This window comes from Neopsephotus bourkii, unplaced genomic scaffold (genome assembly GCF_033783945.1).
Source record: "Neopsephotus bourkii isolate Nb327-2 ecotype Australia unplaced genomic scaffold, CSIRO-AGI_Nbou_v1 NB_1508, whole genome shotgun sequence".
In the NCBI taxonomy this organism is placed as follows: domain Eukaryota; kingdom Metazoa; phylum Chordata; class Aves; order Psittaciformes; family Psittacidae; genus Neopsephotus; species Neopsephotus bourkii.
Window position 1 is genome coordinate 3,691,074 of NW_026901984.1, and position 13,012 is coordinate 3,704,085.

Genomic DNA, 13,012 nt, shown 5'->3' on the forward strand with positions numbered 1-13,012 from the left:
GTTTTTACTAGGATATACTAGTAATGTGGTGGTGAGATTAAACAAATGTGTTGCTACACCAGAGGTAATGCCTCATTACCATTATTCCTTCCCCATCTTTTCCAAGTGCTGGGCTCCGAAGCCATTGAAGTATTTTACTAGTACAATTATACTTTCTCATTTTTATTTCCACCTGCCATTGTGTGGACAAATGGTCAGGAAGTTCAACCCCTCCCCAGAAAAGCTAGTTCCCTGTTTGACTTCTAGACAAATTGTTGTAGGTCCACACCTGCAACAAAAAAAGTCCCAGCGACCATGCTGGCCATCAGGGCTTCCTCACCTCCCCTCCAATGTCCAGCGATGGGAGGTGCCAAAATTATTTGGATTCTAGGAGCAGAAAGAACAAACCCCAACTTGGGAAAATGCCATGTCAGTGTGGAAGGAATGTTCTCTTCACTAATGGCTTTTGCCTGGGGAAACCAGGAGGGGCACTCTGCTTAAGAGAGAGAGAGGCATTTGCAGCCTGAATTGCAAATACAGAGAGCTCGGGGTCAGGGTAGGAATGGGACATAGACTATTTGACACTTCTCTTGGCCACGTAGGTGTTTCTTTCCCTTTGCAAATCTGAGAACAAAAAAAAACAAGCAGTGGGTCTCAGTCTCTCAGTCTACCCTACAATAAGCAAGTAAATTTTTCATAGTGAATTTTATATGTGCATGTGTGGTTCTCACTCAAAAATAAATTCCCATCTGGAAAGACCTGGAAAAATACCTCTGAAGCCCAGATGCAGTGCAAAAGGTGCAGAAACAGCAGTGTTCCCTAGCTAGCAGTCGCCATTTCACTGCTAATGAAACCATCCCACCTCAACACCAACCACTGCCACCACTTCCGAGCATTGCAACACAGATTCACAGCAGGAAAAAACAGGCTTAATAATTCAGTCCATATATTGCTGAGATGCACAGCACTGTTAATAGGAAGCGACTGATCTCCCTCTGAAAAAAACCAACAAACTGTTATTAAAAATCCAGAGTGCAAAACTCTTAGACAAAAAACAAAACACAAAAATCATCAAAGATTTAGAAAGTTCAAACCCATAGTGGCGGTGTTGGCTGATCATGATCACAGCTTCTTACAAATACAGGATGCTTTTAAATGATGAAATATGGAGAATGAATATTTCCTCTTCTATTAATTGCAACACAAGCTGAAAGTGTCACCAGCTTTAGTTAAAACCCACCTTTCCATTGCATTAAACATTTCTGTTACGTTACTTAATCAGCAGGGAGAGCACAATCCTGTGCAGATACACTGCAATATGAAGGAATTAACAATTCCTTTTAAAGCTCTCAATTGGTTGTTTGGTTTTTTTTTTAAGGAGGGGTCAGGGAGCCAGCAAGTTCTGACGTTGTTCCATAAAATAGTCTAGAAGTTAGTTATAGGGGAAATGGAATGTGAAAACCAGAGTAAAGCATGGATCTTAAGTTTTCTTTTTGGATCAGCCTTGTTTTGGTTGGAAATCAAGAGTAATTATCTTCTTGCTCTGCATTTACTAATTCTCTGCAAACCTTCAATGGCTTTCTGAATCCCATTTTTAGGTAAGGATTTTGGCATGCCAGGGTTGAAATCTTATTTACATCAAAGAAGTAGGAGTTACTCACTTCCAAAAGTCCCTTTTGGTGCCTGTGGTGTTACTATGACTGGTGGTGGGATGATAGACTCCTTGAGATTTCTTCTCATGCCTATAACTTAGACACCTAAATGTTTCTGGAAAACACATCCTTCAACTGCAATAGATACAAGAACTAGACACTATCCAAACTTTTTTTTTTTTTTTCCAAAAAACAGTTATAAATAAGCACACACCAAATGGGTCACTCTACTACATTCCCTGCATGTGTATCTTTGTAACTCAGAATTCATTTACTAGGGGGGGAGGGAGCAGCACAAAGTGTCTCACATTGCAGGTCTAACCTGTTTTGGGGCTGCTGCTGTTGGCTTGCTTGTTCAGGGAGGACCTTAGATTACGCAGGACAGAGTTTCCAGCAAGCTTTCTCTGGAGACCATAATTCTGAAGTGCTGGCTGATCCACCTTCACAACTTATCAGCTTGCTGTGGTCACACTTCTTCACCATAAATAACATGCTGAGGGTGAGCCTGCACTGGCTGCTATGGCATACCTAGCTACTGCACGTGAAGCAAATCATTTTCTGGAGAGACCATCTTCAAAGGCTTCAGGAAACCTCACCTAGTGAGCTCAATCAGAAAGGTTCAGGGGCAAATCTCTATCCTGCTGCAATGAGTGGTATTTGCTTCTGGCTTCAGGACTAGAGCTCCAAAAAGAAGCTCCTTCTATTTCTCACTCTTTAGCATAAAGGGCACGATCATGCTGAAAACCCTTCCCTTCAAAACTCTAATTTGGGGATACAGCCACAGTCATAATATGTTTGCACATTTTGTAAATGGTCAGAACCTGGGGAGCTCACACCTGATAGAAGAACATCACTGGAGGTCCTGTGCAGCCAGAAACCTCTCCTCTCTCAGCAGCGAGGCACCAAAGAGGGAGTTGAAATTATAGAAATGTGAGGACATGCTGAACAAAATCAAACCAGCAGCTTGTTCCAAAATGGAGCCTTTGTAGAAGCAGGTGGTCCCTGTACTGAACCTCAGTCCATCAGTTAAGATTTTCACTCAGCATACACTTCTGAAGAGTACTAGAGTTGGACGAGAACTTTCTCAAGAGAGAAAACAAGCCTACAACAAAAAGCAAGCAAGATATAGTACAGAATAAAGGGATGACTGGCATTCAGAGGGCCATCCAACATTTTGATGCAGACTCGTTCCCTTAAAATAGCCTGAGGTTTAGGAAGCTGCAGTCAGAGAGGTGTTCTCCAGCTTAAAATATGCCCCTCTTCCAGCCAGAGCCTTGTATTTCTGAGTTGTGCTGCAGTCGTGGCTGAGATCCTGCTAGATAATTTTAACTCCCGAGCTAGAATGGGGCTTATCTCTGAGCTGCATCTCTTCTGCTCAGATAAAGACAACTTACTCTAACTGCAGATCAGATCAGCAGGCTCAGTATCCGTACCTAAAAGCCACACAGCTAAACACACGGCATCTCTCCAGTTCAAATGATATTCTCTGCTTTCTCAACGCTGCAGAAACAAAACTTGCACAGCTCCCAAGCTTTCACTGGCTTTTACACTGATGTTTCGCTCTAAAAACATAGTACCCAGCAGGTGCCCATTAAATTGGCCACAGGTACACAAGCTAAACAGTGAAATAAGAGAAAAAAAACCCCATAGGTTCACCACTCACTGCAACATCATGTTGCCACACAGTGGCAAAAGAAACTATACTTCTACCAAATGGGCCAGGAGTAAAATAATTACTCACAAAACTAAATAGAAATCACTGCACAAATACAACAGCCCTTAGGATTAATTCTGCTCTCAAGGTTTTGATTTTATCACGTTTCAATTGCATCAGAAGATAAATTTTTACATGCCTGCTTACACAGTGATTCTGCCCTGGCTTATGTGCGGGCTGAGTTAACTGTGCTAATACAGCACAGACTGTGGGGGGACTGTGACAGCTTTTCTTTCCAAACTGCCTCACTCTTCCTTCTAGAAAGTACTTGCAAGTTTGCTTTGAAAATATTCACCTTCACTATTTGCAGCAAGCATTTTCAAATCTGATAAAGGAATTTGCCTTTCGAAAGACAGCCATTTCCTACTGGGCTTGTGAAAATTCATGCACTTTTTTTTTGAAGTCCCAAGTCATTACATTGAGCAGAGCTTGTCTCTTGGCAGTGTGTGTGGCTAATTCCTCAGCTTCCGAATGGCCCTGCATACCTGGGTCCTCTGCACTTCAGTCCAGCACACACTTTCACACTGTGCACATGTAAAACATACCTTTGAAGGCTGGTATATACCATATATCCTATACATCACATATAAGGGCATTCATAAAATTTGCTACATGCCTTCTCCCATGTAGTAAACCACCCCCATCTTTCTCTCTATAAAGATTCCCAGAAGAGTTTTGCATACAAAATGAAAATAATCCTAACAAAAATATCTGCTGTGTTCCTCTTAAGAGCAGATAAGTCACACTGGTAGGCTGTCAGAGCATAAAATATCAGTCCATATTTTGGGACTAAAACCAAGGACTTTGGACCAACAAGATGGGAGATTCCCAACTTCCTTATTTCTGAAAGTTCCTAAAATATTTAGTTACAAGTCTTTCAATTCCTTCAGAAGTCTCCTTAGTAGGACTTTCGAGCCCTGTTTCATTGTGGATGATTAAAAATGACTCCCCAGACCAATTTATAACAAATTTTCTCTCTGTACTCAGAGCCAGTAGGGCTATATCAGGTGAGACAGCAACTACTAGCAACAATTTACAATGGCTCATCAGCTCCTACACTTTCATACTTCTGAGCAACAGAGATGCCCATCTGAAACCTGAGCAAGCACATTACAGAGCCCTCCAGGTTACTTCAGTTCTCTGAATGATTACGTGTCCACGTGCACACAAGCCACACGTGCATCTTACGACTCATACACATCACACTTCCTTCGTAGTGAATGAGCTTCTCTAGGAGGAGCACGCAAAGATGTTTAGCGCTGGCAGTCTTTTTCCTCAGCCCCTTTCCCTGCCCTCAAGAAATGCCAGGGCAACAGCAAGCTGGACCTGTCTCAGTAACAGGACTGATTTTGCAAGCTGGGGTGGGGCACTTCCCCTTTTGGCTTTCTCCCTTCTCCCCTTTGTCTGCAGCCTTTCCACACTTTTACTCTGCCTCCACCCAGCCATGTGTGGGTTGCAGTGGATTTATGTAATGGCAAGATGCTGTGGTTTGCCTGGTGGCCCCTCAGCAATGCTCCTGTCCATGTTCTCAAATGGTTGATTTCCTTTTAAGGAAATAAAGCACTGAAGAAGCTCAGAGTGAGGATGCTTGCCTGCACCAGAAAATAGCTGCTCGTGCAGATTACCACCTCTGACTGCCCATGGCATCCCCAGGACGCAAAGGCAATGTCAGTGATGCCAGGCACTGAGGCTCTACAACTTCCCAGGCTTCTTCTTCAGTAACTGGGTTGTGGGAAGAAGGCAGCACCAGTCACTTGACATTTTCCACTGGACAAAAATGCCAAAAAGCTCTTTCCTTTTAATGACTCTTCCTGTACTAGTGTGCTTTATTTAAACAAATTGTGAGTTTCTAACTTCATATAAATTTCATCTGTCTTCTGCTGATGTCTAGGATCACCTTGAGTTGTTACTTTAGGCATCTTCTGTCAGTTCCTCGAGTTTCAGCTCAATTTTGTGAGATGAGTTCTCCCTCCCTCTTGTCTCAGAAAGAATATCTATACACATTATATATTTCAGGTCCAGACTGTAACATGTGACTATGGTGATGATCACTTTTTTTAGTGAGAAACCCTTGATTTCTGAGTTGGAAGTCATCTTCAGCATCTGACAACCACCTGTGCAGAAATGGTGAGCCCACAGCCTCTTTCTGAGGCCAGTAACACTGTGAGATGGCATCAGTGGCTTTTATCCATCGACCACCAGCTACAGTACAAGCAGTTAGTGATAAAGGAAGGTACTGCTTGCCTTTCTAGACAAATACTGCAGCTACAGCAAATGGCTTTTTCTTCATGAAGTAAGGTCAGGTCTACAGCTCACTGAATCATTAGTTTCCCACACATGACTCGAATTAGTCCCAGGGTAGAAACAGCCCTAAATTGCAACCTCTACCATATACAGGATGTTCAGTACTGATTATCCACAAAAGGTGCGCTCAATATTTAACCTGAAACTTGAACAGAGACAGTAAGAATCAGCAGAAGATATTTCAAATCAGCTCTTATGTTATAGGTTAGCATGGGAAATAGGGCTTCATGTCCAAAATAGGCTGCAAAGCACCAATTCTGAATGGATATTTAGGTGGGATGTGTACTTTTGAATAAGTTAGATCATAATTTCAAAAGGATATTTAGGACAGATGGTAAAAGAGAGTCTCCAGTGCCTTAAAGAGCTGTGGGAAACCAGCTCTTTGCTTGGCTGAAAACATTCCCTGTGTTTTCTAGAAAAATTAACTGTAGAGCAAATGGGTGAGCAGAGCAAGAAGATAAAACAGTAAAAAAGTTTTAGGCGTCAGATCAGCCTGAGAAGGAACTTTGGGGTGATGACAAGGAAGGAAGCACATAAGCACATAAGCATCAGAAATTAAGTTTGCAGGAAGAAGCTGCTCAACACATAGTGTCATTCTGGGAGTTACAACATTAAAAACATAGCAAGCTCATCAAGGAAATGGAGAGACATAGCAGTGACCAGAACACGTCTTTTAAGATGTTTCTGCTTTGTTGAGCTGCTTTCAGTTATATTACTAGAAACTTTTGATGACTTTACTTCCACAAATGACCTTTTTACACTCACTATAATTTTTGCATTGGTCAGAAGCAACACACATCTTGGGTGCCTCTGTCTGGGGAAACACATCAAAGCATACATTTCATGAACCTCTGGACACCTCCCTTATGACATTTGCACCCTCTCTAGTAATTTTAAGTGACACACTCAAAATCTGAAAGCACCCAAGAAAATCTGGCAGGTGATTTGAGTACTTTAACTTCTGAAGTCTCTACTATGCCTTCACTGTCAGAGCAGGTGACATGTTTCAGGTGGCACTCTATCAGGTCTATAGCACCACATACAAGCCTCTTCAGGATGGAAGAGGCAAGAAAAGATTTTTTTGAAACTAGAGCCTATCCTTCTTTTCTAAAAATAGCTTATTTCCTTTAATCCTTGATCTTTAAAATGGTAAATTGATGAAAAAGGGGGATAAATTTTGACTCTAAGGTTAAAGGTTAATACACAAGCAGTAAAAGCAATATTTTGTCCAAAAAGCTTTGAACCCAGAAACAAAACACTAGGTAAGTGATCAGATATTAAAAAGCATTTTTAAAAATCAATTTGTTCATACGGTATATCAGTATGCATGTAGGAGCTGAACTTTATGCTCACATTTTTGGAAAGAGGTAAATAAAGTTATGATGCACAAGATGCTGAATTCTCTACCAGGCAGTCCTAGAGTTTAGGAGTAGCATCTACTCCTAATGATAACACCATTCTGCTGTACTACCTTGACCTGATTATTTTGTCTTCTGTGCTCTCCTTTTCCACCCTTCTGACCTTTATTGGACTCCTTCAGACAATAAATGTGTAAAGACACTTGCAGTCTTTCTGTAAGCAGTCGTCCACCCTGACCCTTAGTACAGAAATGTAAAAATTATGAGCAGGACTTTTATTTGTGGATAAACAAACATATTTTGATCATCACTCCTCTCCTGAAATATTTTTATCATACAGGGCATTGATCACAGTATTCTGGGAGTCACTGTGTTTTTACCACCCCCCACCCCTCCTTTTTTTTTTCTTATTACCAGTAACAAAGCATTGTACTCAAATAATATCATTTAGTCTTTTTAAGTGGACTATATGGGAGCTGGTGCATGTAGTAGTCAGCAGTATTTCTAGTCCATGGTGTGGAGTCTGGGATCCCTAAGAAGAACCATCATTTTGTAAAATTGTTTCTGGAAAATAGCTTATTTTTATCCAACAATCTTCAGCAATTGTGGACTTTTACTTAGGAGAACAAAATTCAAGTGTTTTGTAAAGTTCTGCCAGCTAACAATACTCAAGAGTAAATGAAGATCAGGCATTAGAATCTGAAGCATATCAATACTATGTGTGTGCTAATGTGGCATTTATAGAGAAATCTAAATAGTAGATAACATTCAAGATAACATTGAAATTAATAATAAAAATAATAATAAAAATACCTGAAAGTTCACCTAAATTTTTATCAAATCTGAGTTCAGGTAATTTTGACCAGGAACCACATATTTAATTCCATCTCCTATGCAGAATGAAAACCATCTTTCCTTGGGAGAATTTCATGCAATAAGTGATGCTTTAGAAATAAGATAATTAGTAGGATCTTGATAACTAACTTATCTGCGGATGAAAAGGCTTTCTGTCCTTCAAAATGACTTTCTCAATGAAAAGGTTGCACAAAAACCAGTAAGCACTTGAGTCATACTGTGCTGAACAAGATGAAAAGTCACAAGACCTGCTTGTATACCAGCTTATTATATAGTGCTTTAACACTACTGGCATATTATATTATGTACTAATATTTCTTATCAGAGTGGACTAGTCAACTTACCCAAGAATCTCTCATTCTTAGCACTCTGTTGTCCTCCAGTACTAGTTGAAAGGTCCTCTGGTACAGGCATAGGTTCATCTGCATCATCTGGCACATCACTAATTGGAGGACTTTCCTTTCCTAGTAGTGAAGAAAGTAGCATCAGTCAGAGTAGTCTTATTTCAAAATAATACCACAAGAGGAACCACAAACCAAACAACTTAGCAAAAAGACCTAAACACTACTGAAAACATGGCATTCTTATGACCAAAACCTGCTGCCCTGCAGATAAAAGTTTTAATGCTGAATGCATGACAATAAGGAAAATATCTCTCGCTGAGTAATGCACTTTCAGCAATGATGAGGTTTCTTGGATTAGCTCTCAGTCACAGCACACATGTCCTGCCCACAGTACTATCCCTGTCTTGCAGATATTCTTTTAAAATGTCTTCATACATCTGTAACAAAAGCATGACTTGGAAACAACTACCAAAAGAATTATCTAAGTGATTAGTTTCATCAACTATTACTAAAAGGCTGGTCTTTGCATTAATAGCAAGAATGAAATAGGCCCAGAACAGGATTTGAACTCATTAATGTTCACATAAAACCTTTGTCTCCAAAATGGAGATGTTACTAATTTACACCAATACAATGTATTAGACATCCTATGACAATCAGAGCACCAGCAAAGACTGTAATTTTATGGCACAAAGGCCTAGCAAATTAGTGGGGGTTTTCTAATGAGAATCCCCTCATTAACACACAAACATTCATTAATTCTGAAATCACATCTCAGAAAAGGAAAAATTAAGACATACACAGCTCAGTTAAGTGACAACATTCTGGTGATGGCAGTTATGGATTTGACTTGAAAGAAGCAAAGGTTTTTCTCCCAACCTTCTGGATGGAGCAAAGCATTGTGCTTTCAATCTATACTGAACATGAGGGGGGAGAAATGACAGGTAGATTTAAGTCATCTCCCAAATTAGCTGGGTTGGGTTGTTTGCACAATCTAGGTTTAAATCAACAAAATGAGTGTGGGACAGTTTCTTAGTGACGTTTCTATCAGACTGTAGAATAACTTCTGAGCAGGAGTGGTGGGAATGGCATCAGATGAACCATCTAAAGCTGCAGCTGCAGGACTTGAGGATTAACAAAGGAATAGTCCTGCACTGGTAGAAGTAAAGCTGGCTTCGGTGGGGTACTCTTAAATGGGCAAAATCGCACCTGCTGAGTGCAAGTGCAAGAGTATAGGTGGATTGTGTAAATGGAAAAGAAGGACTATGAATTTTACAACAGAGGAAATTAAAATCAAGAAAGTTCATTAAAACAGGTTTTGCCATTCACTGTTTAGCTCTTTATTTAGTTATTCCTATATTTTTCTGCACTCTTTTTATGGGATGTAAGGAGTTTAAAGAGCTGCAGCAACTTTCCAATGCAAGTCCCATATTGCCAGATTTAAGTATCTCTTACAGATAGAAAGCATGGGCAAGGAGAGACAGCTGAAATTTTTCAGCTTTTTCATCATATCTCCTCCATCCCCCAAGAAACAAAAGCAAAAACAACAACAACAAAAAAAGAAGTTTAATTGCAGGACAAGAGGCAGTCTGATCAGAATCAGCTCTCTTGACACTACATATAGGTTAAGGAAATCTGTTAAAAAGTAACAGGAATAAAAAGCCACCTGCACTTTCCAAAGTTCAACTTATGCTCCCAGTCAGAATAAAGGAAGTTGATGCTGTGACTTAGTCTGCATTTAGAAGAACACGTTTCCTAAAAATCGGAAGGTTTTTTTTTTTTTGGCTTTGAACCAATATAAACACATATCATAAACCTATGAGATAACAAATAGCAAATAAAATTAAAAGTTTCTTAGTATGCAGTTAGGCATCCTACAATAAGCAGGCTAAATAAGACGCTTTGAAGATAAGTCAAAGCTGCTTTTCAGAACAGAAACTGTTAGTAGATCAGTACTTTTGCAGTTTGTGGTGAACTGTTTGGTTCACTAATCAAATACCGATCTTTTACTTGTTAAATTAATAGCCATTTGCTCAGGCGGCATGAATTAGAATAGCCTCAAAGACTTGGTGGGGCAGAAGCCAGAGATCTAGTATGCTTCCCTCTGCAGGAGACTGCAGTTAAGAAAACTTAGTAAACTTGGCTTTAATGACTCATTTCTTATCATTTGATTTCCTCCTGTTACACATGATCCAGAAATCCCTGCATGCAAAAAGGCAAGGTGGAAATAGCAGACTTAGAAGAGATACATTTGTTGAGTTCTGTGTCTTGGATTCTAGAGTGTGATATTTGTATTTCATGCTTTAACTACATCCAAATTGTTACACCATGATAAGTTCACTACTGCATGGTAATCTTATAGATATGAAATCTCACTAACATCCTCTTGCCAATGAATTTAGAAATAGAAAGAAGGCAAGGGGAAGGAGCAAACAATTTCACATTTAGTTTTTAACAGGCATGTCCAGAACAATAACTGGTTGAAGGGATGGAGCTAAAAAAGCCTACATAGTGGCAAGTATTGGGGTAAATTATTAAAATGTCACATAACAGAGTAAAGAACCATAGATTTATTCCATTTTCATTTTATATTTTTGCTCAAAAAAAAGAACTGAAGCATAAACAATGAAATATAATCTCAGGGCAGAGACGTGTCTCTATTTTATTTTATTTTTAACAAAGAGCCACCTGACACATCAAACTGAAAAGACAAGGGTGTTGTAGAGTTGAGGTTCTGTTTCTGGCACTGCTGCTGGTGCCCTTGGTTGAGTCATAAATGGAGATCAACTATAGGCTGTATCATACATTCCGCCAATTTATCGTGAAGCTCTGGAAGTGCCTAACCCATCAACAGTGCCTTGTAAGGTCCTCAACTTCACTCTTCTTGAGTTTCCTCATCTCTGCCCCAGCAATATAAAGACATAAGGAAAGAGAGGAAGGGGGCAAAGTGCCAATTCAGTTCATGCCAGGATGATGCTGCTGGAGCTACAACTATAAGAATGGAAGCCAAGGAGGGTTTTCTTACTAAAATCTCATTCTTTATCCTTTCACAAACTAAAGTTGGGTTTAATACCTGCAGTTTGTTTCCCATGGAAATGCCAGATTCACCGGAGAAATTATCATAGATTCATATAATGGTTTAGATTCAAAGGGACCTTAAAGAACATACAGTTACAAACCCCCTGCCACAGGCAGGGACACCTTCCACTAGGACAGGTTGCTCCAAACCCTGTCCAATCTGGCCTTGAACATTGCCAGAGATGGCACAGCCACAGCTTCTCTGGGCAACCTGTGCCAGTGTCTCACCACCCTCATAGTAAAGAACTTCTTCCTAATATCCACCTAATCTACATCTCCCCTCTTTCAGTTTAGAGCCATTTCCCCTTGTCCTGTCACAACGTGCCGCTGTAAAAAGTCCCTCTCCAGATTTCTTGTAGGCCCTTTTTAGGTACTGGATTCTTTAGGTACTATAAGGATTCCCCTGATTCTTCTTTTCTCCAGGCTGAACAACCACAACAAGATGTAAAAAAAGATAGACATTTTTCTGGAGGAGAGTCACAACCTAATTCACACCCTGGTTTTACTAGTAGAACTTCAAATCTCCAGTGATAAGAAGAGAGTTGATCTGGGATGGAAACCAGGCTCTCAGGTAGGAGATACCAGCTGAGGATACACTCATTTTTACCTTCCTAAGACCTACCAAGAATGTTAAATGCAAAATTCTTCTTCCTGCTTTAGCAAAGCGCAGCACAACCTGGTTGGTGCTAGAGGATCTTTGTATTTTAGATGTGGAAACATTTGTACTTTTTTTTTTTTTCTTTTCACCTTCCTTAACTGTTAGGCCCTAGAACTGAGAAAAAAAAATAGAAAAAAAAGGCAGGAAAAATACTGCTTGTTGAGTGAGATATTATCTGTGTTTTCTGACTCTCTTGTACGGGTGCCGGATACTGTTTGGTTAAATGTATGTCAGCTCTCTCCTCATTTCAGAACTGCAACTGCTTGTCTCATGAAATATCACTTTCAGGAGAAAAATAAAAAGTATGAACTCTGTGCTTGTCACACGGTATTTCAGTTCCTCTAGGAGCCAGCCATGCCTGGATTCCCAGAAGCGGGAATATCTGTGTGCACACAGTGTTTGACTCACTCATGCTAGTTTTACGCTCCCTTGGCCCAGCTCGCCACTGCTACACCTGAGTCAGCTACAGCTGCATAAAGCACATGGCTGCAGAACACTGCTTTTGAGATGAGAAGACCTGTTTTATTTGTGGATTAAAAACAAAAAAAAAACCACCCACCAAAGAAACCCCTCAAACTATTTTTTATTTTAAACACAACTAAGTGTGCTAGTGAACCAAATCACCTAATTCTATAGGCTCAGAAAGTAAGGTACACCTGATGAGCATTACTCACAGAACAGGAGAAATAAATAAAAGTGTTGTTCAGCTGACAAGACAATCTGAAACTGCAGTTGTCTAACTGGTCGCCAGTATAAAAGTAGAGTTCCTTCACCATGCAAGGAAGCACCCTAGAAGCATGTAGAACCCCAGGAGGAGAAGAGGAAGGGAGAAATTCCTTTCTGAGTTCACCAGCCTATGAAGAAGAAGTAGGTAATATCCCTGTACCTTCAAATAATCTGCTTCTGAGGTCTGGTAAAAGCTTACAAAGAGCCAATATCTCTGGAACACTAAAAGTTAAAACTGAAAGCCATTAACCACTGCAGCTGCCAACATATTAGAGAAACTAGGAAAGAGACTAACTTGTTTTCTTTCAACTGCAGAAGCACAATGGCATAAATAAGTATTATCT

General features: G+C 40.1%; 1 protein-coding gene across 13 annotated transcripts in view; it reads right to left on the reverse strand.

Annotated features, from left to right (window-relative positions):
• IKZF1 (IKAROS family zinc finger 1) overlaps window positions 1-13,012 on the reverse strand; it is a 65,016-nt gene that overhangs the window by 38,087 nt on the left and 13,917 nt on the right. For all 13 annotated transcript variants that reach the window (XM_061369632.1, XM_061369631.1, XM_061369633.1 and 10 more), the window contains exon 3: window positions 8,207-8,326. In XM_061369632.1, the coding sequence (XP_061225616.1) occupies window positions 8,207-8,326 (120 nt within the window). The remainder of the gene's footprint in view (window positions 1-8,206; window positions 8,327-13,012) is intronic.